The sequence below is a fragment of the Tachyglossus aculeatus genome, chromosome X1 (assembly GCF_015852505.1).
Source record: "Tachyglossus aculeatus isolate mTacAcu1 chromosome X1, mTacAcu1.pri, whole genome shotgun sequence".
Classification (NCBI taxonomy): Eukaryota; Metazoa; Chordata; class Mammalia; order Monotremata; family Tachyglossidae; genus Tachyglossus; species Tachyglossus aculeatus.
In genome coordinates this window covers 96,461,702-96,488,540 of record NC_052101.1, presented here as the reverse complement: position 1 = coordinate 96,488,540, position 26,839 = coordinate 96,461,702, and the positions used below count along the sequence as shown (strand labels likewise).

General features: G+C 48.3%; 1 protein-coding gene across 2 annotated transcripts; it reads left to right on the top strand.

Annotated features, from left to right (window-relative positions):
* The first annotated feature begins 613 nt into the window (after window positions 1–613).
* On the top strand, window positions 614–25,233 carry LOC119919587 (NUAK family SNF1-like kinase 1). Of its 2 annotated transcripts, XM_038740132.1 has the most exons (7): window positions 614–930; window positions 9,500–9,620; window positions 10,104–10,255; window positions 12,450–12,515; window positions 18,269–18,388; window positions 20,473–20,605; window positions 23,695–25,233. In XM_038740132.1, exons 1-7 carry the CDS (start codon window positions 700–702, stop codon window positions 24,711–24,713), a joined length of 1,842 nt encoding a protein of 613 aa, XP_038596060.1. In that variant the 5' UTR covers window positions 614–699; the 3' UTR covers window positions 24,714–25,233. The 2 variants fall into 2 exon arrangements, with proteins under 2 accessions (XP_038596060.1, XP_038596061.1); XM_038740133.1 differs by lacking the exon at window positions 12,450–12,515.
* Window positions 25,234–26,839: the final 1,606 nt, after the last annotated feature.

The following is a 26,839-nucleotide window of genomic DNA, read 5'->3' as shown; positions in this document are numbered from 1 at the left end:
CAGTGCTCTGCACACAGTAAGCGCTCAATAAATACGACTGAATGAATGACTGGGGAGGAACTGAGGCTCCACCTTCTCTCCTTCCTCCTCCCACTCAGAGCAGACAAGCGGCTCTCTGAACAGACCCACACTTAGTGCTTGCTCCCCGGCAAGGAGGAAGCAACTTCGCTGAGGGGATCTGAGCGTCAGAGCCAAGACACCGGGCAGGAGCTCGATTATCGGGATCAAGGGGGAGGAGGGGTGTGGGGACCTGGGAAGCATTGGCTGTCCCGCGCAGGATGGAGAAGGACAGGGGCACACTTGATGGCGCAGAGAGCACAGGGCTGTCCTAAGTTCAACAGCAGGCACTGCCCGAAGGGGAAGGCAAACCAGCAGATGCCGTAGGAAGGGCAAGAGCTCCAGAAAAGCTGTCAGCACCGTGAAGCAGCTGAACACTCCCTACTGTCCCAGCTCAACAGGAGGGGAGATGCTTTTGCTCTCTTTCAGAGAGCTGATTGGAAAAGGATTTGACCACGCCTGGTGGGATCTCTGGCCACTTTCTGAGAGGAGAAGGCTGCAAGGACTTGGGCTCCCCAGCAGTGAGAGGGGCAGATAGGTCTCCCCCGACACACATGTCTCCTCTGTCCAGATAAGGCAGCCCCATGACGGGGTGTGCTTGCCAGAGAGCAGACTCAGTGAGTAGGGGCAGGGGTGTGGGTGATGGCAGCCGAGTTTGGAGACCCCTGGGGATCCGAGGAGGAGGAAGCAGTGGATCCCAGAGAAGAGACCCTGGAGACAATGGGGAGGGGCCTGGAGCTACCAATGCCAGGAAAGGTGCGGAAACACCAGCACAAACACAGCGTGAAGCACAGATACGAGGTCCTGGGGACCCTGGGGAGAGGCACCTACGGCAAAGTGAAGCAAGCTACCGAGAGAGGAACAAACAGGATGGTGAGTACCGCCTATTGTGGGTGCATGTTCACAGTCACACCCACACGCGCGCACACACACACACACACACACACACACACTCACTCTCACACAGGCACAGGCATGCAGACACAAACTGACAGGCGCCCACGTACAGAGCTGGTTAAACCCAGACAAGAGCCCCACCAGTGTCTTGATGATGATAATAATAATAATGATAGCATTTATTAAGCGCTTACTATGTGCAAAGCACTGTTCTAAGCGCTGGGGAGGTTACATGGTGATGAGGTTGTCCCACGGGGGGCTCACAGTCTTCACCCCCATTTTACAGATGAGGGAACTGAAGCCCAGAGAAGTTAAGTGACTTGCCCAAAGTCACACAGCTGACAAGTGGCGGAGCCGAGATTTGAACCCATGATCTCTGACTCCAAAGCCCGGGCTCTTTCCACTGAGCCACACTGCTTCTCTGATGGCCGGGGGCTAATCCCAGGGAATCTCCCCCCCCACCCTTCCAGAGAAATCCCTGAGTTCTAGCCGCCTGACCAGGAGAAGCGTCCCTGCTGGGTCCTGGTCCTCCGGAGAAGCAAGCCTGTCCCAGGCTCTGCAAACTTGGCCGTCCTTGGGCTGACAGGGTCATTCTGTGGTTTCTCAAGTGGAAACAGTTCTTGCCGGAGTTGAAGTCTGGACAGCAGCCTCAAGGCCAGGAGTCCCGTACAGCCAGGACTTGGCACTGGAGGGGTAGAAGAGGAGCCAGAACTTTGGCCGGCCCTCTTGGCACTGCAATCAGAACCACGACTATCAATCGTGACCATCGTTTAGCTGGTCACTGGGCATTTAGAGAACCGACCTCCAGGCCATTCAAATCACTTGAGAGTTTCTTTGAATCTAATGAATCTGTTCTCTGATTAGCTGGCTCTCTTTTGGCTTAGCGGACCAGAACTCAATCCAGGTCTAGGGGGTCTGTTAGCAGGGGGTACCTAAGATTCTTTGTCCTGGGAAATGCTAGATTTCCTGAGGTGGGGTGTGGGTGTGTTGGGGGGCGTTTTTGCTTCCAACTCTCAGCAGAGCAGTAATGAGTTTCCCTCTGTGTGGGTCTCTCTGAGCACTAAGGTCTCACCCAGTCCCCAGAGGAGTCTTGAATGGTCTCCCCAAGTGCCTCCAGAAACAAAAGATTCAGGAGACACAAAGGTTCAAGCTCACATCCCTATCTGAAGGTCAGCAACATAAGTCGTAGACGTTAAGCTGGTCTGAGGGGCTGGGGTTCAAAACTTCCCCACAAAGCTTAAAGATTTCCCCCTCAGGCACAAGAAGCAGCGTGGCTCAGTGGAAAGAGCATGGGTTTGGGAGTCAGAAGTCATGGGTTCTAATCCCAGCTCTGCCACTTATCAGCTGTGTGACTTTTGGCAAGTCACTTAACTTCTCAGTGCCTCAGTTCCCTCATCTGTAAAATGGGGATTAAGACTGTGAGTCCCACATGGGACAACCTGATCACCTTGTATCCCCCCCAGCGCTTAGAACAGTGCTTGGCACATAGTAAGTGCTTAACAAATACCATCATCATCATCACCATAATAATAATAATGGCATTTGTTAAGCACTTACTATGTGCCAAGCACTGTTCTAAGCGCTGGGGAGAATACAAGGTGATCAGATTGTCCCACATGGGGCTCACAGTCTTAATCCCCATTTTACAGATGAGGTAACTGAGGCACAGAGAAGTGAAGTGACTTGTCCAAAGTCACACAGCTGACAATTGGCAGAGCCAGGATTTGAACCCATGATCTCTGACTCCCAAGCCCGGGCTCTTTTCATTGAGCCACGCTGCTTCTCATCACAAGATTGCTAGTTTATTATTCTCATTCTCATTATTATTAATATTATTATTATTATTTTCATTAAGCATTTACTATGTGCCAAGCACAAGTTGTAAGCACTGGGGTAGATACAAGTTCATCAGTTTAGACACAGTCCCTGTCCCACATGAGGCTCCAGTCTTAATAGGAGGGAGAAGAGGCACTGAATTCCCATTGACTTTCCATAACCTACATCCTTTCCATAATCTGACCACAGGGATCTCTTTAACAAGGTTAGGAGGGACTCAAGGCAGGAAGAGGAAGAGACACATCATGGCCTAGTGGATAGAGCCCAGGACTGGGAGTCAGAAGGACATGGGTTCTAATGCTGGCTCTGCCACTTGTCTGCTGTGTGACCTTGGACTGTGTCCAACCTGATTACCTTGAATCTACCCTGCACTTAGGACAGTGTCTGGCACATAGTAAGTGCTTAACAAATACTATGACCATTATTATTATTATTAGCAAATACCATTAAAAAAAAGGAGAGGAAGTACAACAGGTGGATGGAGGTCCCAAACCCCCAAGGACCATTCATCTTTCAGTCACAGTTTAGCAGTTAAACACTCCCACCCCCCACAACCCCATCCCCATTTCCATCCCAGTCCCACAATGATCTGGAAATTGCTGGGAGGCCTAGGCATCACGGACACAGTGAAATGAAGAAATGAGGCCATCACCTGGATCATTCCCAGTCTAATGAGCTAGCTTGTGGTTCTGATTCTCCCCTGAGCTTTAAGGAGACCTAATGTCTGAGAAGAGGTTAGATGAGGGCTCAATCCTAAAGTCAGCTGAACTCTCTTCTGTTCCCAACTCACCACAGCCTTAAGGAGCAAAACCCAGCTAGTGCCAAGGAAATGAGTAGGAACGGGTGTGAGGGGAATGGACTGCCCCTTTCCAAACCCAGAGATGGACAGAACAGAGACTCAGCCAACTGGAAAGCCTTTTCCCTATGTCAGTCTGCCCTTAGCTATAAGTGCTGCTAGAACTGAGGCCCTCCCCTGTCCTGTCATCAATAATCCTCCCCTCCCAGTGCCTTTGGAAAGACAAAATGGAACAAGACAACACAGGCAGGGGCAGGCTAGGCACCAAAAGATCCAGAGAAGTCAGAGAAGTTCCCATCTCAGGGAGAGCAGTTCCCCATATTGCCAATGGCTTTCTCTCCTAGGGGGTCAATCCATCAATATCATTATCATCATAATAATAATTATGGTACTCATTAAACACTTACTATGTGTCAAGCAGTGTTCTAAACCCTGGGGTGGATCCAAGATGATCAAGTTGGACACAAGTCCCTGTTCCACATGGGGCTCACAGTCTAAGTAGAAGGGAGAACAGGTATTGAATCTCCATTTTACAGCTGAGGAAACTGAAGCACAGAGAAGTTAAGTGACTCACCTAAGGTCACACAGCAAACCAGTGCCAGAAGCAGAATTAGAACTCAGTTCCTCTGACTCCCAGGACTGTGCTCTTTCCACTAGGCCCTGCTGCTCCCTAAACTATCGACTGTGACTATTAAGTGCTTGGAAAGCAGAAAGAAGCTTGTCCTTCAAAATGCCCACAGTCTAATGGGTGGAGGCAAGCAGAAATACAAAGAACATACAGTTAGTCAAGATTATTGAGCATAAGTCAAAATAGCAAGTTAAAGAAATAAAAAAGTAACTAAAATTTATACACACACAGGAAGATCTGAGTATTTTTGTGGCTATAGGGATGAGTGATATGAAATCAGGGAAGGCTCCATGAAGGCGGGGGCTTTCTCAAAGAGCTTTGGAGGGGAGGGACATGGTCTGGCAGAACTTCCTTTAGACTGTAAGCTCCCTCTAGACTGTAAGCTCATTTTGGGCAGGGAACGTGTCTACCAATTCTGTTATACTGTACTCTCCCAAGTGCTTAGTACTGTGCTCTGCACACAGTAAGTACTCAAATACCATTGATGGATTGATTGATTGACTGAGGGGAGGAAGGCCCAGAGGAATCTCATCTCTCCTCCAACCCTGCCTATTGCTGCACTAGAAGAAGTCTCCTGCTCTCAGCATTCTTCCTGGGTGAGAGGGCATTTGCTTTCTCTTCTTCCTCTAAACTCAGATTTGGTGAAAGGATACAGACTGATGGTTCCAAATGCCTGACTGTCACTAGGGTCGGGAGTGCGGGAACGGGGAGCTGTTTCCACAATGCTCCCCACTACCCTCCTTCTGTTTGTGGGCCTCCCCATCCTCCAGCTCCAGCTGTCATGCACCTGGCCTCATCAAGGTGCTTAGCTCTCCTGTAGGTTTTCTCTCTGCATGTAAAATGTGTACGCAAGCAGCATATGCGTGAGGAGCAACTTGACCTAGTGGAGAGAGCCCGAGTCCAGAAATCAGACGACCTGGGTTCTAATACTGGCCCCGCCTATTGCCTATTATGTGACCTTGGACAAGTCACTTCACTTCTCTGGGCCTCACCTTCCTCAACTGTAAAATTGGGATTCAGTGCTTGTAGGACAGGGATGGTGTCCGACCTGATTAACTTGTATCTATCCCAGTGCTTAGAACAGTTCTTGGCATACAATAAGCCCTTAAATACTGCAATTATTACTTACATGGGCACCCAGGAGTATCACAATCTCACATCTATGAGGCCAACGGCACCTTGCAATCCCCCACTTCTCTTTTGCGCTTACCTGCCCACTCCCTGCAACTACTGAAGAGGAGGAAGAGTTAAGACTGGTGACTCTAAGACGGGCCAGAGGTTGAGGGGAGGAGGTAGTGGCAGCCATTTCTCAGCTCAGCTTCAGGCACCAACATCCCCTCTCTACCTCCCTCTCAGGCTTCATCGGGCTTCAAAGCAAGCCGCCTTCCACGGGTGATCCTGACAGAGAACATGGATAAAAATCAAGCATCCAACTCCCTCCTCAGACCCCCAGTTGTGGCTCCTTCCTGGGCCATAGAGTCTGCCTAGTTGTCTCTCCCAAGCGTGGTGATTAATTCCTTGCCCTCGCTAACATATACTGAAACCACATTTGCGGCCAACGCCCATTTGGCTTAGAGATATATCTGACACAACAGTTCATGCCCCACGACAGCAGCGTTGACATCTGCTGCTGAAATGTATACACACACACACACACATGCACTCACGTGTGACCCTCCCCCAGGAGGAGGATGTGGTGACAGTTTCCGGAAGCTGCAGAATGCTGATGTGTCTTTCTCTCACGGGGATACAGGGCAGCAAAGCCCCACTTCACCTCCCTTCTCAGAGAAACCCAAACCAGAAAACAGCAAAGCCCATCAGAGCAGACAGGTCGATGCTGAATGTAGCCCGGGCCATTGGTGTCAGGCTCCCACATTACCATTACCCCGATGGGATTGGGGTTGTTGGGCTAATTAAACCCAACTGCTGCTTCCCCTGACTCAGAGCTCATCTTGTGTAACTGCCACCTGGCTCTCAGGAGGCTAAAACCCCAGGGAGAAAACGTTCAGTCAACTCCGCAGGCAAAATGGGATGCTGCATAACACATCCCCTCCTGGGCGATGTCCAGGCCACTTTTGAAGGACTCAAGAGAAATAGTTTCTACTTGTTCTCTCGGAGTGAACATTTAACTCTACCCCAAACGCGTCTAGCTGGCCTTAGGCAAACAGCATTTCTGCTCCAGAAATCTGAGGAAGCAAATAGTAGGCTTTTAAATAAATTCTGGTGATAATGATGGTATGCAAATGTATATCAATTTGAATGTCTGGTTCAAAAAGTCCTACCTTCAAATAGGTAAGATCAAATAAAATGAACTTTGTTTCCCTTTTGATTCTTCCCATCAAGTTAATGGCATATTCCTCTGTGCATCTATCGCCAGAATAAAATCTTTCATAAGATCAATTTTGTAGCTGGCACATAACTTCCCTATCTTCGCCTATCTCTTGTTATTTGTATTAATAATAATAATAATAATGATAATAATAATAATGGAATTTGTTAAGCACTTACTATGTGCCGAGCACTATTCTAAACTCTTGGGGGGGGGGTGGGGGGAATACAAGGTAATCAGGTTGTCCCACATGGGGCTCACGGTCTTAATACCCATTTTACAGATGAGTAACTGAGGCACAGTGAAGTTAAGTGACTTGCCCAGAGTCACACAGCTAAGTGGCGGAGCCGGGATTAGAACCCATGACCTCAGACTCCCAAGCCCGTGCTCTTTCCACTGAGCCACACTGATTCTCTACACTGCCTTCCAATGGCCACTTATACACTCTTCTAATTAATCCAAGTACCAAACATGTTGGCAATTCCAGCAAAAATCATCTGAGTTATCAGCTGCAGTTTCTCTTTTCACCTGTTCCAGTTGCTGCTGCTCAGCTTCTCTTTGGACTCTTTGCTGTTCTCCCCGTGGCAGGGAGCCCAACAAGGAGCAGCTCTGCAATGGCTGGAAATGCATTGCCATAGTGGCTTTCTCCACTGCTGTCCTCTGATGCACTGGTTCCAGGGAGGCAGTGGAAAGGGCAAGTCAATTCATTTCTCTAGGCCTCAGTTTCCTCATCTGTAAAATGGGGTTACAATAGCAGTCCTCCCTCTTACTTAGACTGTGAACACCCATATGGGACAAGATCTGTTTCCTCAACTGTAGGATGGGGATTCAATACCCCGCCTCCCTTCCTACTTAGACTGTGAGCCCCTATATCATCATCATCATCAATCGTATTTATTGAGCGCTTACTGTGTGCAGAGCACTGTACTAAGTGCTTGGGAAGTACAAGTTGGCAACATATAGAGACAGTCCCTACCCAGTAGTATGGGACAGGAGCTGTGTCTGAGTGTGCTCTGCACACAGTAAGTGCTCAATAAATGATTGAATGATCTCGTATCTTCCCCAGTGCTTAGTACAGTTCTTGGCACACAGTAAGTGGTTAACACCACTATTATTATAATTATTATTATTGTTATTGTCATTATTCTACCCCTGGTGGAAAAGCTTCTGCATGAAATCATTTTTAGCCAATCGTATTTATTGAATGCTTACTGGGTGCAGAACACTACTAAGTGCTTGGGAGAATACAATATGACAGACACATTCCCTGCCCACAGTGAGCTTACAAGTGTGAGATTCACAAAGGAGTTGTGAATTGGGCTGGACTTTTCCCTGAGGTCTTTCTGAATTCTCAGGCTGGTGTGCCTGGGCAGTTTTCCCTGGAGTTCCCCAAGACAACTGAAGCCAGTGTTTATGGAGCCAGGAATTCTGATGTCACCATGTTTGCCTGATTGACAGATGACATTATAGACTTTTCTAGTCCTGTCCTAAACCTCCACTTCTACTCTTTCTGCTCCACTCATTCCTCCCCTCCCCTCCCCACTTCCTTCCAGAACCGAGGTGTCATTTAAGATCAATGCCTTAGAATTTAAGGATCAAACTGGACAAAGAACCTGTAGGGAAATGAATTCATGATGAGTGGCCCAGGATGGCGAGGACTCGGCCGGGAGCCAGAACTTCTCCTTGACCAACACAGATGCTTGCCTTCTGAGGCCAGTGGGGACCGTGACACAGGAAATTCCTGGCTCAGACAGGTGCTGAACTGCTGTTCCCAACTGCAGTAGGTTCACCGTGCCTCCGGCCTGGCTTGTCAGGCTTCTCTGGAGGGTGAGAGATAAGCTGAGAGTGTCATCTGGCACTTCCGTCAAGAGAAGAATTTTTCCATGACCCTCTAGCCCTGAAATAAATCCCATGAGTGAGCTAAGGTCCAGGCATGACCTGCAGGTAGTAATAACCCTGCCCCACCCCTTGCTGATCAATAGACTCATGCCCAAACTCAAAATGTCCCTAGATAGAATAATAGTGGTTTTGGTTCAACCCTTAACTATGTATCAAACACTGGGCTGGGATAGATACAAGATAATCCGATTAGACCCAGTCCCTGTCCCACACTGGACTAACTAGGAGGGAGAATAGTACTACTACTACTACTACTACTACTACTACTACTACTACTACTACTACTACATGTAATTGTGGTGTTAAGCACTCCCATTCATTCATTCATTCATTCAATCTCATTTATTGAGCACTTACTGTGTGCAGAGCACTGTACTAAGCACTTGGGAAGTACAAGTTGGCAACATATAGAGACGGTCCCTACCCAACAGTGGGCTCACAGTCTAGAAGAGGGAGACAGAGAACAAAACAAAACATATTAACAAAATAAAATAAATAGAATATGTACAAATAAAATAGAGTAATAAATACGTACAAACATATATACATATATACAGGTGCTGTGGGGAGGGGAAGGAGGTAAGGTGGGGGGATGGAGGGGGGGGAGGGGGAGAGGAAGGAGGGGGTTCAGTCTGGGAAGGCCTCCTGGAGGAGGTGAGCTCTCAGTAGGGCTTTGAAGGCTCTGTGCCAAGCACTGTACTAGGCACTGGGGTCAATTCAAGATAATCAGATTGGACACGGTCCCTGTCCCACATTGGGCTCATGGTCTAAATAGGAGGGAGAATAACAATCATGATCATAATAATAGTAATAATAATGTTTGTTAAATGCTCACTATGTGCCAAGCACTGTAATAGGCGCTAGAGTAGGCACAAGATCATCAGGTTGGAAACAGTGTGCCTTTTCCACTAGGCCAGTCTTCCTCTGGTCTACGTGCTCACATGTCCACATAGGTGCCCCCTGAGCAGCAACCTTATATACACACACACACGTGCTCATACATCCAAGGCCCAAGCTTCCTGCCCTGCTTGAAACCTCACCTGTCTTCTCTCTGTAGGTTGCCATCAAGTCGATCAGGAAAGACAAAATCACAGATGAGCTGGACCAAGTGCATCTCCAGCGTGAGATTGAAATCCTGGCCCTGCTCAAGCACCCCAACATTGTCCAGGTTTTTGAAGGTCTGCAGGACTCCCTCCCCCCTGAAAATCAGAACAGGGGCCAGCATCCCCCACTCGCCACCCTTTCCGATCTGCACTCCCCTTGGTATTCATCTCTGACGACTGTCGTCTAAATGACCTGATCTACTTCCATCATCACTAACCCAATTCCCTTCTGACACTGGTTCGTGAGCAGTTTATTTCAGGGGGTTCCCATGGCAACAGAACAGTTCTATACATGGAACAGATGGGACTTAATTTTAATACAAATGATTTTTAATAACACGCATAATTCCCAGAGGCCCCCGAGCCTGAGTAATGTTTTACAAAAATCCAATCTGGTAAAATTAGAAACAAATATCTCCCACCTCCAGTCTCCCATTAGCTTGATGGTTATTACCCCTGGACTAAAGATTAGCTTCCCTGAATTAAAGAGGAGAAGAGGGGGAAGGGACCAGTCAGGGTTGGGGCGATGTCTGAGCCTTTGGATTTCTCTTCCTTCAGTCTTTGAGAACCGAGATAAACTCATCCTCGTCATGGAGTACGCCAGTAATGGAGAACTCTATGACTACATCAACAACCGGGGCCAGATTTCGGAGAACGAGGCTCGAGGCTTCTTCCGCCAGATTGTTTCAGCTGTTCACTATTGCCATAAGGTGAAGGACGGGTCCTGGGTCTGGGGAGGCTCTGGGGGGAAAAATCAGAGTGGGTGGGATTGATCTAGCTAACCCCTGAGAGAAATTATAAGACTGGGGCACAGCCAGTAGGTCCCTGACAAAATAAATCTTCTAAGGTCAGGTCTATACTATGCCAATAACTCACTTTGAAGCCTCTGAGATAATTTGCTTGGCCCAATTCTATTGAAACTCAAAGGAACTGTTTATGAGCAAGTGGAAATAAGGGGTTCATTGCCCTTAGTGAGCATTTTAGAATTGTCCCAATAGCACAAAAGGGTTAAACTAATCTAGATTGTTGGATTTTCAAAAAAAACTCCCTCCAAAGTTACTCAGATTTACACTGGCGGATTTTTGGTTTTGGTTTGTTTGTTTTGGTTCAAAATTGGCCCAGCCTAAGAGGTCACCCCAACTAACGGGCTGAGTTAGAAACAAAATGAAAAGACCCCTAGGATTACTGATGCCTAGCCTCCGGACACAGTTCTTTTTCTTAAACTCCCAAAGTAAACCTGCTAGGGCTTCTTCAGAAGGGAAGTACCTGGAAGTGTTGGGAAAGGAGTGAAGGACAAAGGAAACCTTTTTTTTTCCCAAAGTACTTTCACATCATCCTCTCATTTTATCCAGGGTCGACTTCAGACATTTGGCCATCTTGAGATGGGAAAAAAATGTCACCCCCTCCTTAGGGTGAGCCTCTCCCCAAAGCACCTGTTATATGTGCTTTGCTGTAAAAACAACATATGTTTGAGTCTACTCCAATTCCTGAACCTAGAATGATTCTCCAGGGGGATTCATGACTACCACTCCCACCCCAAATGCTCCAGAGCCATTTTGTTCTCTGCCCAAGTCCCTAAGAACACAGGCACCACTTTTGAATTGGGCAGAGGGATTTTCAGCTGCCTCAGTCCCACAGACCAGCCTTCTCACAGTGCATCCTGAGACAGCTGCCTCACTTTTTACCTTCTGAAGCTGGCCCTGATTTTATCCTCACAACGGCTCTTTTGAGATAGGGATGGGCAAGTATTATTATCCTTATTTTACAGAAGAGGAAAATGAGCCCAGAGAGATTAAGTGACTTGTCCAGGGTCACACAGCAGGGCAATGGCAGTCCCCTAGTCTTTCCTCTAGACTATGTGCTCAATGATTCCCCCTCCAGTCATCAATCCTCATCATTATCCCTAATCTATTTTAACGTCTGTCTCTCCCTGTGGGCAGGGAACACACATACCAACTCTGTTGTATCATACTCTCCCAAGCGCTTAGTACAGGGATCTGCACAAAGTAAGCACTCCACAAATATCTTTGATAGATTGATTATTGACCAGAGGCCACTGGACCTTCTAGTAACCCATCGTGGACCTATTGCCAATGAATTGCATCTGTTGGACCTACTGTTGTTTTCAGAATATACAACTTCCTGTGAGAGTGAATTCCATTTGATTACCACCCACTGGGTGAAGGAGTGTTTCTTTTTGTTTATTTTGAACTTACCGACCTTCAAGCTTCGGTGGGTACCCCCTTGACCTCGTGGTTTTGATGAACAACAATTCCATGTTAGGATGGAATTGAGATGGGAGTGGTAATGTGAAATATACCATTTCTTTCTACCACGTGAGACAAAGCTTACCCCACCCAAAAAATGCACTTTGATCTTCCTGTGTTCCCCAAGTTTTCTTCTGGGGTCAGCCCCACTTCTAGTGGAAAAAGCATGGTCCAGGAAGTCAGAAGATCTGGATTCTAATCCTGACTCTGCAATTTGCCTGCTGTCCGTCCTTGGGCAAATCACTTCACTTCTCATCTGTAAAATGGGGATTAAATACCTGTTTTCCCTCCCCCTTGGACTATGAGCCCCATGTTCCCCCTTCTAGACTGTGAGCCCACTGTTGGGTAGGGACTGTCTCTATATGTTGCCAACTTGTACTTCCCAAGCGCTTAGTACAGTGCTCTGCACACAGTAAGTGCTCAATAAATATGATTGATTGATGTGGGGGACAGGAACTGTGTCTGACATCTTATGTCTACCCTAGCGCTTAGTAGAGTACTTGGTACACTACTTGGTGCATAGCAAATGCTTAAGAAATATCACAATTATTATGATTAATAATGTTAACACTAATAACAACTATTACCTCCTAGAATAAATCTTTTCTGATTTTGCTCTATTCCTTTGTGTTGCCAGAAAGGTGTTGTTCACCGTGATCTCAAATTAGAGAATATCCTTCTGGATGAGAAGCTGAATGTGAAGGTAGGTGGTGAGGGTGGTTGATCAGGATTAATCCCGCAGAGCCCCTGCTCTGTGGCTATGACCTCTTCTTGGAGGTCCAACCCTGATCATCCATTGGCCAAAACTCAGGGAAGCCTGTATTCAGGGCTGATAAAAGTGTGGCAGGAGCCACCCAACTCCCAGAAGCAAGAACACCCACCTCCAATTCTCAGGGCCATGAGCGTTTGCAAAGCCATCTTTTCCCTCCTCTTCTCTGTCTCCCCTTAAGATACAGGAAGCAGCTTCAACCCATCCCCTTGGCCTTTTTGTACTACTTCATGATTTGTTGTTCCCTCAAGATGAAAAATTCCTCCTCAGTCTCCAAGAGATGCTCCCACAGCTTCGGAGGCCAAGTCCATGTGGGGGACAACTAATGTCAAATGGAAAAAAAAATTGGAGAGGCTACATGTTCCTTGTCTGTCCAACCCCTGAGCTACTAGCTTTTTTGGCCACATTTCACTGAAAGCTGTCATGGCTTGAGGTGGTGCAGATAGGGTCTTCTGGGCCCATAAGTCTCTGCACCTGTGGTTACCTCCTGATTAGTTCCGGAATCTTCCTGATTGACAGCTACTGCCTGGGCATTCTGGCAACTCCATGTTGCTCTCTTCACCCTGCTGACAGTTGGCCTGAAATCCTCCCTCTCTGGGTGGCAGAGAAGTAGGGGACAGAGCTAAGGGCTGAGCCATTTTGAAATGCTATTTGTCTGTGAGATGGACAGAGTTTTCGTGGTGGGCTTTAAACTAGTACACTATATGTCTGCTTGGGACCATCCCTGCTATCATTAGCTTGGCACTTATCAGGTTTGGTTTGCCCCATGCAGACTCGGGTCAAGAAAGGAATCTTCCCCTAGGAAATTCCTTTGACCAAAAGAAAGAAAGAAAGAAAGAAAAATCCACGTGCCTCAAACAGGCACAGACATTGCCAGAGTTCCAGGACAATGAGAACAGGCCCTCCCTCCTTCAAGCCTTACCCTGGTAAGTTCCCTCACTCCAATTCCAGCTGGAAGCTCTGACACTGGCAAGTGCAGCAATTCACTCAGTTTGTAACCAGACTGTGGGAAACTGCTTAATGGATGCCGGCTGGTGTGTACGGCAGCTGAAGTGGGACAGGACTGAAATAGCCTGGAAATTCATTGCGCTTCTAAAAATACCAGGGGTGGGGGGCCTGGAGTTGAGCCACCTTCTGCCACCGTCCCTAATGCCTTTTAAGGTAGGCACGTCATGCTGGAGATTGCCATAGAGAATGTGGGGAATGTCTGTGTTTCACTCCCAACTGCACAAGGAGAATGTCGTTCAGGGGCTGCATTCACTGGGGCGTTCACTCTCTCCGGGGCCTCCGCTTCAGGCTGGTGCAATAACAGGATGTGTTTCACATTCTCTGCATTACCAACTTGAAGCCATGTCACATGCTTCCTGATGGGAAACGCCAGTCAACTTCCCTGTCTCATTTGTATTTTCAGTCTGGTTCTTGGCCCGGGCCTCTGTAGCGGCGTCAGAGGAAGGCCAAGCGTTTTGGGCTCGGCGCTTCGGTCTGCCGCTTTGGGAGTTGCTTGTGGTGATTCTTTGCTTTCCTGCATTCTGGGTCTTTCACAAAAAGAAAGCAAAGTCAGTGCCAAAGAGCAGTTGGCTCTGGATGCTGCTAGCTAAATAAAGCTGAATTCCAGGAAGGAGTTGAGAGTAAAGTATCACCCAGTATATGAACTGGCAGTGAAAGAACGGAGAGAATGGACCCAGCAAACTCCTAATTGTCATCGCCATCTTTATCACCACCACCCAGGGCCCCTCAGGCGCCTGGCCTATTGGAAAGAGCATGGCTCTAAGAGTCAGGGGACTTGGATTCTAATCCGGGATCTGCCACTTGTCTGCTCTCTGGCCTAGGGCCAGTTACTTCATTCTCTGTGTCTGTTTCCTCACCTATGAAATGCGGATGAAATTCCTGTTCTCCTTCCCCCTTTCAGTTGGTGAGCCCCATTGTGGGATAGGGACTGTGTCTGCCCTGATTATCTTGTATCTACCCTAGCACTTAGTAAAGCGGTTGGCACATAGTAAGCACATACCTATTATTATTATATGCCTAGGCTGGTGTTCCTTCTGCTAGGCAATGGGGTCACTTAGGGTCAGTTATGTCAGCACCGAAGCAGAGGTGCCAATTTTTTTTTGAGCCAAGAGGCAAACTTGGGGGATGGGGCATGAAGGGGGAGGGATGTTAGGGTAGGGGCAGGAAGAGGGGAAGGAAATAAAAGGGGGGGGGGAGAGAAAAGGAGAAGGGAGAAAGAGTAATGAGGAGGAGAAAAGAGGAGGGGAACAGGAAGGGAAGGGGACAGAAAGAGGGAAGGAAGAGAAAGAGTGGAGGAGGAAGTGGAAGGAAAAAGTACTCAATGGGGCTTTTCCTTCTTCTCCCCCACAGCTTTTTGAACCTCACTGGGGGCCAAGTGCGGGCATCTCTCCCTACCCTGAGGCTCCAGCAGGAAGGGTCGTCTGCCTGTCCACCTGAGGGACCTTCTGAGAATAGGTTGGGGGAGGAAGGGAGGATGGGGTGTGGCCAACAGACATGGCTGAAAGGCAGCACAGTTTATCTTGCCTCTCCTTCTGCCCTCCCTCATGAGGAGGAACCTCCCTCTCCATTAGGCCAGGCAGCCTTGGGGGGCGAAGGGGGTGGGCACTGGGAACTGAATAGGGGTCTGCATTCTAGAGCTGCTGCAACGGGGGCCACCCAAGCACTGCTTCACCTTGTGGCTTTTATGCCAAGGTGGGTAGCCATGGCCACGGGTCCTGACCCTGGGGTGGTGATGGCTGTACGGCCCCACGAGCCACCTGCTCCGTGGGAGCTCTGGAGCACCGCCCTCTGTCCCATTTTCAGCGGATTCCCAGGGCTACCTGAGCAGCAGAGCCGGCCAGAGGCAAGGTGGGGGATGGATGCCCATCCCTCAGGACACTGGGGTGAAGGTGGGAGAAGCCAAACCCTGCCATCCCCCAGACTTCCCTATCACCATAGATGCCACCACCATTCTCCCTGTCTCAGAAGCCCATACCTTGGCATTATCTTTCTCATCTCTCTCATTCGGTCCACTTATTCAATCTGCCACCAAACCCTGTCGTTTCAAACTTTACAACGTCCCTACAATCCACCCCACCTCTCCATCCAAACTACCAGACTGATCCAAGCACTTATCATACCCCTTCATGATTATTGCATCAGCCTCCTTGCTGACACCCCTGCTTCCTCTCTCTTCTCTGCCCAGTCCGTACTTCATTCTGCTGTACGGATCATTTTTCTAAAAAACGTTCAGTCCATTTCTCCCCATTCCTCAAGAACCTCCAATGGCTGCCTCTCAACCTTCGCATCAAACAGAACCTCTTTACCCTCGACTTAAGTCACTCAATCCACTCTCCCCGTGGACTGATCTTCACTGATCTCCTACTACAACCCAGCCTGCTCACTTCACTTCTCTAACGCCAACTTACTCTCTGAACCTCGGTCTTGTCTATTCCTGCCGCTGATTCCTTGCCCACATCCTCCCTCGGGCCTGTAACTCCCTTTCCCCCTTCATATCCCGCAGCCCACCACTCTCCCCACTTTCAAAACCCTCCTAAAATCACATCTCCTCCAAGAGGCCTCCCTTGACTAAGCCCTGATTTGATACTCACCCAGCCGCCCAGCACTTATGTAAATACCCATATACCCCACTATTTCCCTTATCTGTAATTTAGTTAAATGTCTGTCACTCCCTGTAGATTGTAAGATCCTTATGGGCAGGGATTGCATCTATCAATCAATCAATCATATTTATTGAGCGCTTACTATGTGCAGAGCACTGTACTAAGCGCTTGGGAAGTACAAATTGGCAACATATAGAGACAGTCCCTACCCAACAGTGGGCTCACAGTCTAAAAGGGGGAGACAGAGAACAAAACCAAACATACTAACAAAATAAAATAAATAGAATAGATATGTACAAGTAAAATAAATAAATAAATAGAGTAATAAATATGTACAAACATATATACATATATACAGGTGCTGTGGGGAAGGGAAGGAGGTAAGATGGGGGGATGGAGAGGGGGACGAGGGGGAGAGGAAGGAAGGGGCTCAGTCTGGGAAGGCCTCCTGGAGGAGGTGAGCTCTCAGCAGGGCCTTGAAGGGAGGAAGAGAGCTAGCCTGCCGGATGGGCAGAGGGAGGGCATTCCAGGCCCGGGGGATGACGTGGGCCGGGCATCTAGTGCCCTGCACACAGTAAGCACTCAAATACCATTGATGAAGTCACCCACACTGAGCCAGTACCCGAGAAGCAGAAGTGGCAACCTATGTTCTCTTCCTACTTCCTCCTCCGGTCTGCAGTGGGCCAAAGATGGCCCCACTGCAAGCTTGGCTCAAAATCTGGTCCCTTTCTATTTATACACTCATTCAATTGTATTTATTGAGCGCTTACTATGTGCAAAGCACTGTGCTAAGCTCTTAGGAGAGTACAGTATAACAACGGACACATTCCTACCCACAACCAGCTCACAGTCTAGAAGGGGAGACAGACATTAATATAAATAGATAGGTAACTAAATTACATATCTATACAGCTCCAAGGGGCAGGGATGGGCTAGGGACAGCTGCCCGCCTGGCCACAAAAGCTAAACAGGCGAAGCTAGTGGCTTTGCCCCTTCAGTGCCAACCCCAGAGGTGAGGACCCCCATGCATGCCCATGTCCTTGAAGATCCCTATATATCCCATTGTGGAGTCTCAGTCCCAACGGTTCCCCAGCAGGTGGCTAGCTCAACCGATTCCATGACTTTTAGTTTTCCTGGGAACATTGCTGCACTTCCCATATTAGACTTCTACACACCCTCCTGGTCCGAGCCCAATTCTTAAAGATAACGATTCCTCTACTTTCTGGAATCTGTCCATCATCCTCTAGTGCAGAAGATGCATGTGAATTTCTCTTCTTCAACTTCCTAAACACTTCAGCAGCAGCAAATGCTCCCATCTTAACCTGGCATGGTGAAAATTCTCCATGTAGAGCCAGTTAGGTCAGGGCTCAGTCTCTTCTCCATCCCCTGAGGTTGAAAGGAAAAAAAAAATCACTATCTTTCAGATCCAGTTAACACTTTCACTAGTCCCAAGTTCTGAAACCAGTTTCAGATTCCTCACCCAGTGCAAACACCCTTGAAGATTTCTACAGTAAAACAGGCTTAAGGCTTTTACAGCGAGAGACCTGGAGATCTCATTCCTCTGAAACCTCAGTATCAGACCACTGCAGAGTGCAGGACATCAGGCTATGGAACATGCCCTGCGTCTCATGTTTCATTCAATCGTATTTATTGAGCGCTTACTGTGTGCAGAACACTGTACTAAGCGCTTGGGAAGTACAAGTCGGCAACATGTTTCTGTAAACCAGACAAGTAGCAAGGGGCTTAAGACAGCGGCGGTTAGGCCTGGATGTGATGCCGAAAGCAGCATGGCCTAGTGAATACGGCACAGGCCTGTGGGACCTGTGTTCTAACCTGGGTTTTAATCCCTACTCTTGACACTTGTCTGCTGTGTGATTTTAGGCAACTCACTTCACTTCTCTGTGCCTCAGTTACTTCATCTGTAAAATGGGAATTAAAATCGTGAGCCCCATGTGTCCAACCTGATTAGTCTGTATCTACCCCAGCACTTAGTATAGTGCCTGGCACTTAGTCAAGCACCTAACAATACCATTTTAAAAATTGACATACCATTCGTGGTTCTTCTTCTTTTTCTAGTTGGCAGATTTTGGACTTTCCAACAAATATAGCCAGGACCAGATGATGGAGACATACTGTGGAAGCCCCCTCTATGCATCCCCAGAAATTGTGAAGGGGCTCCCCTATCAAGGACCCGAGGTAAGCAACCTGGGGGGCGGGGCTGCGGTTAACACTCCTGTTTGGCGCTAATGGACTTTTCCAGCGGCCCCGAGGTGATCATATCTCGTTCTGTTTGAGGTTATTGGAGCCTTTTCCCCTTCTGACTGATTAGAACCCATCTAGGAGCTCCGCTTAACCCCACCAAAGGGGATTCTTTACACAGCTGTCCCAGCCGGGCTGAGACTGATTACTCTAGGCAAACCCCAGGGGTTGTTCCCGTTAACAATTGCTAATCCCCCTGCAATTTGCATTTGCTAATTGATGGGGCTATTAGTTATTGCTAATGAGGCTATTAGTAGGTGTTTTCTCCCTATTCCCCAAACCGCCAACTGGTGTGACTCCCGCTCAGGTGTGATTTCTGGCAGCCAAGAGTGTTTGGGGCAGGGGGAGAAAAGGAGGAGCGAAGACGTGAGAATAAGTGAATGGGTGATCCTTTGTCCCGCTTCTTTCCCTACAGCTCTCTCCCCTACCCGATTGAACCAGAGAAGCAGCGTGGCTCAGTGGAAAGAGCCCGGGCTTGGGAACCAGAGGTCATGGGTTCTAATCCCGGCTCTGCCACTTTTCTGCTGTGTGCCTTTGAGCAAGTCACTTCTCTGGGCCTCAGTTACCTCCTCTGTAAAATGGGGATTAAAACTGTGAGCCCCACGTGGGACAACCTGATCACCTTGTATCCCCCCAGCGCTTAGAACAGTGTTTTGCACCTAGTAAGCGCTTAACAAATGCCATCATTATTATTATTAACGAAACTGAGGGGAAGTTTCCTGAGCGGGGGCTTCATTCCCACCCCCACCCCTAACCCCGGGGCAGCATCTGTATGTTGATTCCAGCAACCAGACAGAGTTTTTTGGTTGCTATTGGGGTTTTTTTACGGTATTTTAAGCACTTACTACGTTCCAGGCACTGTACTAAGCGTTGGGATAGATACAAGCTAATCAGGTTGGACACAGTTCATATTATTATTAATCATATTTATTGAGCACTTGCTGTGTGCAAAGCACTGAACTAAGCACTTGGGAGAGTATAACATCAAACACGTTCCCTGCCCACAACGAGGTCACAGTTTAGAGGGAGCTCACACATGGGGTTCACAGTCTTAATTCCCATTTTACCGACGAGGTAACAGGTACAGAGAGGTGAAGTGACTTGTCCCATGTCACACAGCAGACAAATGGCAGAGCAGAGATTAGAACCCAGATCCTTCCCAGGCCCGTCCTCTATCCACCAGGCCACACTGCTTCTCAGCGTTGTAGGGAAGATGGGGTTCTGCCATAGGAAGGGGAGCGATTGGTAGGGGTGGGTGTGCTCCATCCAGCCATGTTTGAAGATGGCCTTTGGTGGGGGTGGGGGTTGAAATTTTGGCAACAACACTGTGGGGTGTTCATGACTCCCCCCAACCCAAGACCCTAGGTGTCCATCCCCTGAGACCCTGTGTTAATCTGGCCCCGCTGGCTGGGTATCATGCCCTTAATTGCCTTTATAGTTGGGTATCCAAGAAAAGACCGATCAAACCTCAAATGCACAAAACTGACAAGTTGAGGTACCCAACTCTAAACTGATCTCTAACTCCATTGTTTCAAACCAGATTTGGTTTCTTGGTTAGACCCTGCTGTTCTTGATTTCTTTTCTGTTTCTTGGTCAGTCCACCTGTGGATTATTTTGTCAATCTGCAGCTCGGCCTGTTTGTTTACTGGGTTTACTCCTCCCCCTCTCCATCCCCCTGCCTTACCTCCTTCCCCTCCCCGCAGCACCTGTATATATGTATATATGTTTGTATGTATTTATTACTCTATTTTATTTTGTTAATATGTTTTGTTTTGTTCTCTGTCTCCCCCTTCTAGACTGTGAGCCCATTGTTGGGTAGGGACTGTCTCTATATGTTGCCAACTTGTACTTCCCAAGCGCTTAGTACAGTGTTCTGCACACAGTCAGCGCTCAATAAATACGATTAAATGAATGAATGAATGAAACCTAGATTCCTGGCAACAAAACGTTGTAAGCTAGTGTGTAATATATGGTCTGTCTGCTTTCCCGGCACTTAAATGCTCTTTCTTCTTTTTCCTCAGGTGGACTGTTGGGCACTGGGAGTTCTGCTGTATGCCCTTGTGTATGGCAACATGCCATTTGACAGCAACAACTACAAGGTACTGACAGAGCAGATTGGCAGGGGAGACTACAGGAAACCTCCGCATGTTTCGGGTAAGCCTTGCCAGGATCTAACTCATGGTGGGTGTATAACAAATGAGGGAACACAGAGCTGTTGGTTGTTTTAAAATTTGTTGACTGGCTGAAGGAGTGCCTCCGAATCTTAGCACCAGTGGGAAGCAGTGTGGCCTGGTGGAAACAGCATAGGATTTGAGAGTCAGGAGACCTCTAGACTGTAAGCTCCTGGTAGGCAGGGAACATGTCTGTCAGTCAATCATTGTGGGCAGAGCACTGTCCTAAGCACTTAGGAGAGTACAACATCAGAGTTTCGTAGACATGTTCTCTGCCCACAAGGAGCTTATGGTCTAGCGGGGGAGGCATATATTAAAATAAATTACAGATATGTACATAAGTACTGTAGGGCTGAGGGTGGGGTGAATAAAGGGTATAAAGCCAAGTGTAAGGGCGACACAGAGGGGAGAGGGAGTAGGGGAAATGAGACCTTAGTTGGGGAAGGCCTCTCGGAGAATTGCTTTTAATAAGGCTTTGAAGCTGCAGAGGGTGATTGTGTTTTGGATATGAATAGGGAGGGAGTTGCAGGACGTGAGTGAAGGGTCAGTGGCTAAATAAATGAGATAGAGGTACGGTGACTAGGTTGGCGTTAGAGGAATGAAGTGAGCGTGGTGGGTTATAGTAGGAAATCGATTGTACTCTCCCAAGCACTTAGTACAGTGCTGTGCCTTCGGTAGGTGATCAATAAAGATGATTGATTGATTGACCTATGTTCTAATTCTGGCTCTGCCGATTGTTTGCTGTGTGACCTTGGGCAAATCACTTGACATCTCTATACCTTAGTTTCCTCATCTGCTCTCCCACCCCCTTAGACAGTGAGCTCCCTGTGGGACAGAGACACAGTCCAATCTGACGATCTTGTTTCTACACCAGTGCTTGGTACATAGTAAGCACTTAATTAATATCACAATTATTACAGACTGTTTATGCTCTCCTGCAATATTGGCCAACTGTGGCACATGTTCATTACTGGAAATGATACTGTTCCCTGTGCACATAGAGGGTCTGTTTCCTCCTTTAGCCATGCTCATTTTAGGCCACTAAGGGGAGGAGAGAGGGATGGGGAAAGTATGGATCAGAAAGGGGGTCAAACTAATCCACGTGGGTCCAGAAAGGCTCTTTTCCCTTCCTGGGACCAGTGTCCCTGGATCATCTCCCAGGGAGATCCTTTTGTTTGGATCCCAGAAAAGAGGGCGTGACCCCCTAGGAAAGGGTGTGGATAGGGTAAATATGGAATTGTTGTTCATCAAGTCCCAGATGTTAGAAGTCTGGAAGAGAAATAAATTGGATATTTCACAATAACACTCCTATCCTAATTCCGAAGTACCATAAAGGGAAGGGATGGACAGGGCAAACCTAAAATTTTTGCTCGTCAAATCCCACAGCTCCAGGACAATGGAGCACGCATGCACGCATGCACACACACACACACACACACACACACACACACAAATGAAGGTTTTGTTTTGATATTTGCTTAGTGCTTACTGTGTGCCAGGCACTGTACAAGTGTTGGGGGTAAATATAACAGTGTTTGGCACATAGTAGGTGCTTAACAAATATCATTATTAGTGTTATCATTATAAGCTAGTCAGGTTGGACACAGTTCATGTCCCACATAGGGCTCACAGTCTTAATCCCCATTTTACAGATGAGGTAACTGAGGCCCAGAGAAGTGAAGTGATTTACCCAAGGTCACACAGCAGACACACGGCAGAGTCGGGATTAGAACCCAGATCCTTCTGATTCCCAGGCCCGTGGTGTATCTACTAGGCCACTCCACTTCTCTCGGCCCTTGAAGGTGGTAGGTTCACAACAAACAAAAAGGAAACACTGCTTCACCCAGTGGGTAGTACACAAATGGATTTGTTCCCAGAGAAAGGTGGGGGGGGGGGGAGGATATTAATAGGTCCATGAAGGTTTTAAATTCATATTCTTTGAGAAGCATCTCATAATCGGTTACTGAAAGGTGTTAGGGATGCGGAGGGGAAGGGTAGGGCTGTCAGATGGCCCATCCCTAACTATGAGGATCCCATTATTGGGTAGGGATTGTCTCTATCTGTTGCAGAATTGTACTTTCCAAGCGCTTACTACAGTGCTCTGCACACAGTAAGCTCTCAAATATGATTGAATGAAGGAATGAATGAATGTCCAGAAGAGCAATCACCAGTAGCAGTGTTAGTAATTATATTTATCGAGCACTTACTGTGTTCAGGGCACAGTACTAAGTGTTGGAAAAGAATACACAAGTGTAAATTATGCATGGTGTCTGGCTCTCAGGAAGCTCATAAGCCTAAAAAAATAAGTTGGGGAGAGGGGATGGGTGACAGACACATAAGGAGCACTGAAACAAGACTCTAGGGCAACATAAAGACTTGGACAAAGTACACTAAATAAAAATAAAGGTCTGTAGGGTACTGGGGCTAGAGGTGCGGAATTTTAGGCTCCTTGCGGCTGAGAGTCCTCAGTCACCACCGTGGCCACGGTGAGTGCTTTCAGAAGCAGCCATCCCAGTCTTCCTGATTGTGGAGGCCGTGCCAGGCTGTGGCCGCTTCTCTCTGTCCTGCCCGTGTGGTGCAAGGCAAATTGAGACGAAGGCTCCTCAGTGATGAACCGGTGCAGCGTCCCACAGAGCCACGCTATTCTTCCAAGCATCTTTTTGCCTCTAGATGGAATTCTGGACTGGGTGGGGCGATCATTGGTCTGACCCAGTGATGCCATTTGTCATAATAATGATGGTATTTGTTAAGTGCTTACTATGTGCAAAGCACTGTTCTAAGCGCTGGGGGGAGATACAAGGTGATCAGGTTGTCCCCCGTGGGGCTCACAGTCTTAATCCCCATTTAACAAATGAGGCAACTGAGGCACAGAGAAGTGAAGTGACTTGCCTAAGGTCACACAGCTGGCAAGTGGCAGAGCCAGGATTCGAACCTATGACCTCCGACTCCCAAGCCCGGGCTCTTTTCACTGAGCCACGCTGCTTCTCTGTGGGTTTGTTTCAAATGTAAATGAGTTACTGACACAGAAATGGGTCTCTAATACAGAATGAATCTGTTTCTTTCTGCTCTCAGGGGCCTGTGGCCTGATTGACTGGTTGCTGACCGTGCACGCCAAAGGCAGAGCAACCATTGAAAATGTGGCCAACCACTGGTGGGTGAACTGGGGCTATGGCTTGGTGGTGTGTGACTGTGAGCCCTCCCCAGAATGCCAGTCCCCACTGTTGGCCCGCTATATCGACGGGCAGAACGGCTTCCCCGAGGGCAATTTCAGCCCAGGACCGACCTCTGGGGAAGGAAAACCTGGGGGTAACTACAAGGCCTGCCTGAGAAAGTCCAAGAAGGAGAATGATATCCAGCGGCCCCAACAGGACCCAGCCTCTCAGGGCCCCGGCAGAAAGCCCAAGGGCATTCTCAAAAAGAGGAGTAGTTTGGATAGCACCTTCTTCCCCAGCCCCTCCTCGTCCCCCAACCTCGCCGAGTCCGAGGACGGAGTTCATCCAGGACTACACCTCCTGGTAGTCCCTGATCTCAGCCAACCTGAAACCCGCCTGGAGCCCCCTAAGATGCCCAAGAAAGGGATCTTGAAACAGTTCTATCAGAGGGAATCCGGCTACTCTTCATCTCCTGAGAGAGGGGCTGCCTCAGGGGGCCCAGGAAGGGAAGGCCATACCTCAGGCCACACAGCCAGGTCAGAAAGAGGGGTCCAGAGGCAGAAAGGGATCCTGAAGCAGAATGGAAGATTTTCCACGAGTTTGGACCTGCCGCTAGACTGCTCCTCCTTGAGACTCTCTGACTCCCTGGAGGCCCTAATTCTTGCAGGAGACGGGCAGTCCAGCCACCCGAGCCGACCTCCGAGTGTCATCAGCGATGACAGCTTCCTCTCTGGCGATTCCTTCGACTTCACGGACGTGGCCACTGGGCCCAAAGGTTCCTTCCTGACCATCATGAGTGGCCGGGCCCTGGGCTTGAGCTCTGCTCCCAAGGAGGACCTCAACAGCCCAGACACCGTTTGCCATAATGCTCCTTCACGCCGAGGACCCCTGGAAAGCCTAGTTTTGGAGGGGCTCGGTGGTGCCCAGAGCGGCAGCTGACTTCCACTGCTGGCTCCGTGCCTCCTGGGAAAGGCACTGACTGGGACCCCAACCAGTCACATAGCATCTCTCCTGGTGTTTGAAAATACTCCTCTGTTTTCCCAATTCAGAGTTACTGAGTGAGGTCATTAAGTTTGTGGTGATCGTGTGGAGAAGATACCTGCAGGAGTCGGCCAAAGAGCTGCTGAACAAATGGAAAAGGGGGTTGACTATTTTGGAGGCTGCCTAGATTAATTACATGTCTTGCATTCCATTGGCGTGGCTCACTGAGTGTTTCTCAGACACCATCTGAGTAGGAAGACCGTCCTAATGGAGGCTTAATTACCACCCAGGAGAGTGGTGTTCTCCTCACAGCCATCTTTATATTGAAGTTTGCTGAAAGGCCATTACCGCAGACTGTCTTGTTCAGAATAACATCAAGCCTCTGAGTGCCTGGGCGAAAACTACCCACTGGGAACTCATTTAGCATACAGTAACCAGCTCATTAAAATCTGAATGGAACTCTGATTGTTCCAGTCACTTGGCCAAAGATTTCCCCAGCAGAGTGAAGCAGTTTATTATTAGGGACAGTCTTGGGTGACATCCAGCCCCTGCCTGAGCCCAGAACACCCAGGATTAAACCGGGCAGGACCAGCCCATTTCTTTGGATCATTAGTAAGTCTGGGTTTCTACAGTCTTTGTGTGTGAGGACCTCAAGGTGCTTCACAAAAATCTTCCTTAACCTTTACCCTGTGAGAGAGGCCTGCCTCCAGCACAGTCTCCAGTCTCCAGTCTGCTGCCCAGACCATATACCTAAAGCATCATTTTTTGCACATCTCCCATGCCTCGAATACCCACATCAAGCAGCAACTCCTGACTGATTGCTCCAAAGCAATCCATCAGCTCTCTCCCCCTACTTAAACCCCACTCCTCTCATGCCAATCTATTCACTGTGCCTTTTTCCTCATTCTCATTTCTCTTGCCACTTATCACTCGTCCACACCCTCTCTTTTGCCTGGAACTCCTTCACATCTGGCAGACCACTTCTCTCCCATCTTCAAGGTCCTTCTGAAATCCCATCTCCTCCAGGAGGCCTTCCCTGAATAATTTTGCATCCCCCCACCCTACTTCCTCCCCTACTGCCACTTCAGCCTCACCTACTCACTTCGGTGGGTACTCATGCCCCGCCCCCTCCAACCCCATAGTCCTTATGTTCACATCTTTGTACCCCCCTATAGCTTTCTCCTCCCTGTAATTTATCTTAGTGCCTGTCTCCCCTGCTATAGTGTAAGCTCCTTGAGGGTGCAGATCATGCCTGCCAACTTCAATGACCTCTCTTTAGGGGTTAGTATAGTGCTCTGCACAGAGTTTGTGCTCAATTAATACTATTGAGAAAAAAACTCACATCCTGCTGCTCCCTCCCCTCCTCTCCCCCATCTTGCCCCATTCCCCACAAAGCCTCCACTTACTTTAAGGCTGGACTGACCCCAGGTCAGTGATTAGGAATTCAGAGAGGCAGTGCAGGAGGGAGACTCTCTCTCTCACTCCAGGGCTGCACAGGTCCCATAAATTCTGTCCTTGTAACCACACAACTGGGGTCCAGAGATGCAAAACAGAAAAAAGAAGAGTGGGAGAAGGATCAATATCACCATTACTGGCTTCATGCCTACTCTGTGTAGAGCACAGTACTAAGCCCTGAGGAAAACATACAAAAGAAGTGTAAATAGTAGTAGTAGTAGTGAAATTATTTGTCTTCTGCCCCGTGTCTCAGTGGGAAGAGCACGGGCTTGGGAGTCAGAGGTAATGGGTTCAAATCCCAGCTCCACCAATTGCCAGCTGTGTGACTTTGGGCAAGTCACTTAACTTCTTTGTGCCTCAGTTACCTCATCTGTAAAATGGGGATTAAGACTGAGCCCCCCGTGGGACAACCTGATCACCTTGTAACTGCCCCAGTGCCTAGAACAGTGCTTTGCACATAGTAAGCACTTAATAAATGCCATTATTATTATTATTACTATGCACTGTACCAAGCCCTTGGGAAAGCACAACAGAAGCATGTGACATTTTTTCTGCCCACAAGGAGATTACACTGTAATGGGGGAGATAGGCATAAATCAACTGTGCAGATGATCGTAGATATCTATATA

Bases quoted from the DNA above. Each gene is read 5' to 3' on its own strand.
- LOC119919587 (XM_038740132.1), top strand. From the start codon at position 700: ATGGCAGCCGAGTTTGGAGACCCCTGGGGATCCGAGGAGGAGGAAGCA. The intron at 9,621-10,103 runs GTCTGCAGGACT...CTCTTCCTTCAG, and splicing joins CATTGTCCAGGTTTTTGAAG to TCTTTGAGAACCGAGATAAA. The intron at 12,516-18,268 runs GTAGGTGGTGAG...TTCTTTTTCTAG, and splicing joins ATGAGAAGCTGAATGTGAAG to TTGGCAGATTTTGGACTTTC.